The sequence below is a fragment of the Numida meleagris genome, chromosome 5, assembly GCF_002078875.1.
Source record: "Numida meleagris isolate 19003 breed g44 Domestic line chromosome 5, NumMel1.0, whole genome shotgun sequence".
NCBI lineage: Eukaryota > Metazoa > Chordata > Aves > Galliformes > Numididae > Numida > Numida meleagris.
The window spans coordinates 6,493,832-6,497,734 of NC_034413.1; the positions used below are offsets into that span (position 1 = coordinate 6,493,832).

A 3,903-nucleotide genomic window follows, 5' to 3' on the forward strand; every position below is an offset into this window, starting at 1 on the left:
CACACACACACACCCCTTTTACCCCTCCCTTCCCTCCAACTGCATTTTTCCAGCCCTTCCCGGCAGCGTTATTCACATTTATTTGCCGTGCTCTGGAGAAAGCCACTCTATCATCGGGAGGTCAAAGGCGTACCGAAGAAAGTTAATAATGGCTGCTAATGGTGCGAACAATTCCGGGTGAATCTTGTCAAAAGTTTTTTTTTTTTTTTTTTCCCCCCCCCCCCCCCTTCTTTCCCTCTCTCTTTTTTTTCCCTCTTTTTTTTTCCCTCTTTTTTTTTTTTCCCTCTCTCTCTCTCTTTTTTTTTTTTTTCGGGAAGTCTCAGTCTTTTGATTGTGTGTTTCCTGAAAGCAAGACCAATCATTTCGGTTTATTCACTGGCTAAACTCCGCTTGATTGGGGACAAGCACACAAACCATCCATTACGATCTGATATATTATCCAAACAATTTAGTGTATTCATGAGGTAACCTAAATGTGGAGGCTGCAAAATTACCCGTAATCAATTGAAGCAGCGAGTGCGCGTCCCCGGGCGCCCAGCAGCCGCGTGGCTCCGTAATAAGGAGGACACAGCAGCGCGGAGCCGGAGCGCGGTACCTGCGCGCGGAGCGCAGCGGGACGCGGGGAGCGAGGGAGCCGCCGCTTTTCCAGTGGGATCAACCCCGACCTTCCCTCCTCGAGGTGCTGCGCGGATCCCGCCGGTGTGACCCTGAGCCGTGCAATACCCAGCGGAGACTTCGCCGCCTTCTACCGCCGCCACTCTCTTTTTATTATTATTTTTTATTATTTTTTTTTCCTTTTTATTTTTTTTTGTTGTTGTTTTCTTTTTATTGCACTACATGTTTGGGAAACAAGACAAAATGGACGTTAGATGCAGCACAGAGACTGAAGCCAACCGGGTCTCGAAGAACGGACACAAGGAGGGCAAGGACAGCAAAGGGGCTGAAGGAAATATCTCTACTTCTTTTCTGAAGGAGCAACAAGGGACTTTTTCTGCCTCTGCAGCTACCGAAGACTGTAACAAAAGTAAATCTGGTTCGGCGGACCCGGACTACTGCAGGAGGATCCTGGTCAGAGGTACGAGCCCGAGGTGCTCCGCGGGGTGGGGAAGGTGCGCCGCGCTCACGCCGCCGTATTTCGGCCGCAGCGCCTCGCTCTGCCCTGGGCTCGGGCCGGGCACAGCCCCCGGGGGTGCGGCGCTGCCCCGTTCCGGCGGAGGAGCCCCGGGGGGATGCGGTGCATCGCGGCGGAGCTCCCCGCTCCGCTCCGCCGCCGCCCGCGGGATCCGCCCGGCCGCGGCCCGCAGCGCTCCTTGCGCGCCCCGCGGGGGCCGGGCAGGGTGCGGGGCCGTCCCCATGTGCCCGCGCTCAGCGTCCCCGGAGCGGGGGTGTGGGAGCAGCCACCCGGCCCGAAGTCAACGGGGAGATGACGAAAGGCTTTGTGTGCTTTTACACTTGGGCGGTTTGTTTCTTCCGTTTCTCTCTCGGCCGAAATGAACGAAACCGTTCTGCCCTCACCCCCTCCAGAAAAAAAATAATATATATATATATACATATATATATACATATGGAGAGAGAGAGAGGCTCGCGAAGGAACGGTGGTTTTCTCAAGGTGCGATGTGGGGGGAGGAGGGAGCGCAACGCGGAGCGTGGGGCCTTGGAACAGTCCTTAATCCTCGCGCGACCGATTGACCCAGAGAGGGGCAGATTACGGCGTGTGCTTCTCTCTGATTCCATTTTAGCGGGGCGGTAAATTTGCGGGTAGCGAAGTTGGGAGGGATTCAGGGAACGAGGCTGGCTCTGCCCTGGTAGTGGTGCCAGTAGGATCTGTCCCTTTCCTTCGCTCGATGCTACAGAAAAGGGTTTGGGGCCGCCGAGGGCCTTCTGTGGGGTTATTAAATCTGCCGTCCCTGCTCTCCTGTTTGCTAAAAAAATCTCCCACCGAGAGGTGGGATCCCACCCGGATGCCCCCAGGCTGGAGGTGGGCAGGCGGCCCTCGCCCCTCTCTTATCACGTGGGAAACTCATTTAAAGAAATAAAAATTAAAAACAAAATTAAAATCCTAAAAACACGGTTTGATATTTTAGTGGGCTGCTGCTGGGGGCTCCCAGCACACCCACAGCTCCCGGGAACAAAGGGCCACCCAAACCCACGGTCACAAAGCCCGACCCGGAGCATCCCGACCTCCCGAGGGCCGAGAGGGGCCGATTCGAGATGGGTTCAGCGAGGGTGGTTTATTGCCCCATCGCCCCCTCCTTCCTGCCCTCTTGGGTTTGTTGTTTCTTTCTCCCTTCCTTGGGTTCAGCCTTGCAATATCAGGGCTCCTGTCCCAAACTCGGCTTGGGTCTCTGTCTCGAAAGAGGGGAATAGAGGCTCTTCCTACATCCCTTAGGAAGAGAAAAGGAAAAAAAAATAATAAGGAAGGAAAAAGGAATAAAATAAGAAAGAAAAGAAGAAAAGAAAAATGGTATAAAAAGAAAGAAAGAAAGGGGAAACAAAAAGAAAGAAAGAAAAAAGAAAAGAATGAAAAAAAATAAAGAACAAGGAAAAAAGAAAAAGGGGAAAAAAAAGGAAAAAATTAAAAAGGAAGGGGATTGCCTGGGTGTAAAGCTGACTGCGCCTTGCTTTGCCAGATGCCAAAGGTTCCATCCGAGAGATTATCCTGCCCAAGGGCCTCGATCTGGACCGTCCCAAGCGGACCCGCACCTCCTTCACGGCCGAGCAGCTCTACCGCCTGGAGATGGAGTTCCAGCGGTGCCAGTACGTGGTGGGGAGGGAGCGCACCGAGCTGGCGCGGCAGCTCAACCTCTCCGAGACTCAGGTACCGGCCGGGACCGGCCCTCCGTGGGCTGGGAAATGCCGCGTCCCCCTTGTTCCGGCGGCTCTGCGGCCCTGCGCGCGTTTTGCGCGCCCCGCGCAGGCCCCGGGAGTGGAGGGTGGGGGGGGGGGAGCTTGAGTAGAGGCCGGGCCCGAGGTGTCCACTCGCGTACGACCGTGGGGACGCGGAGGGGGAATCGCGAAGCTGCGCGGGGAATAGGAGGCCTCGCACCGGGCGGGGACACGCGTGGCTCTGCGCGCCGCGGACAGCTCCGAGCGCTGCTGGCGGGGTGCGCTGCGCGGTGGCCGGCTCTGAGCGCCCGTCGTGTGTCCGAGGGGCGGAACGGCCCCGCCGGGAGAGGTGGCACCGCGCCGGGAGCGGCCCCGGCCCCGCAGCCACCTTCATATTTCTGCAAAACATCATCCAGCAATAAATCCCCCTGACAAGCTAATTGGCTTTTTTCTTTTCCCTGCCGGATAGCAGTGACAAGTTCAATAGTGGTAGGTTACAGAGAACGCCATGCTTTTTTTTTTTTCTTGGGGGGGGGGGGGAGTCTTTTTTTTTTTTTTTTTTTTTTAATATGGGCGCAGGTTTCCCCTCTAAAACCAAATACGGTTTAAATGGACGAGGGTAGCGGGAGAGTGCGGGCCCGGCGGTGCGGGAGCGGTGCGGATCCAGGATAGACACGGCCCGAGAGAGCTGTGTGGGGCTGTGCGGGGCTGTGCGGAGCTGCAGCGGAAGGGAAAGGGCCGGATCCGCTGGCAGGAAGCTCCTGGCGTGCCCTAACCCGGCGCAAGGCCGTAGGGGGATCGGGGCTCCTCTGCCGCCCCCGCACCTGACCCTGCCTCTCTCCCCGGCCTGCAGGTAAAGGTGTGGTTCCAGAACCGACGCACCAAGCAGAAAAAGGACCAGGGCAAAGACTCGGAGCTGCGCTCGGTGGTATCCGAGACCGCCGCCACCTGCAGCGTCCTGCGGCTGCTGGAGCAGGGCCGCCTGCTCTCCCCGCCGGGGCTGCCCGGCCTCCTGCCGCCCTGTGCCAGCGGAGCGCTGGGCTCTGCGCTGCGGGGCCCCGGCCTGGCTGCGGGCAG

General features: G+C 57.5%; 1 protein-coding gene across 1 annotated transcript in view; it reads left to right on the plus strand.

The window, feature by feature from the left end:
- The window catches only part of VAX1 (ventral anterior homeobox 1), a 5,131-nt gene continuing 2,065 nt past the window's right edge, over positions 838 to 3,903 (plus strand). The window contains exons 1-3 of the mRNA XM_021398539.1: positions 838 to 1,075; positions 2,631 to 2,818; positions 3,680 to 3,895. Coding sequence (XP_021254214.1) covers positions 838 to 1,075; positions 2,631 to 2,818; positions 3,680 to 3,895 — 642 coding nt within the window. The remainder of the gene's footprint in view (positions 1,076 to 2,630; positions 2,819 to 3,679; positions 3,896 to 3,903) is intronic.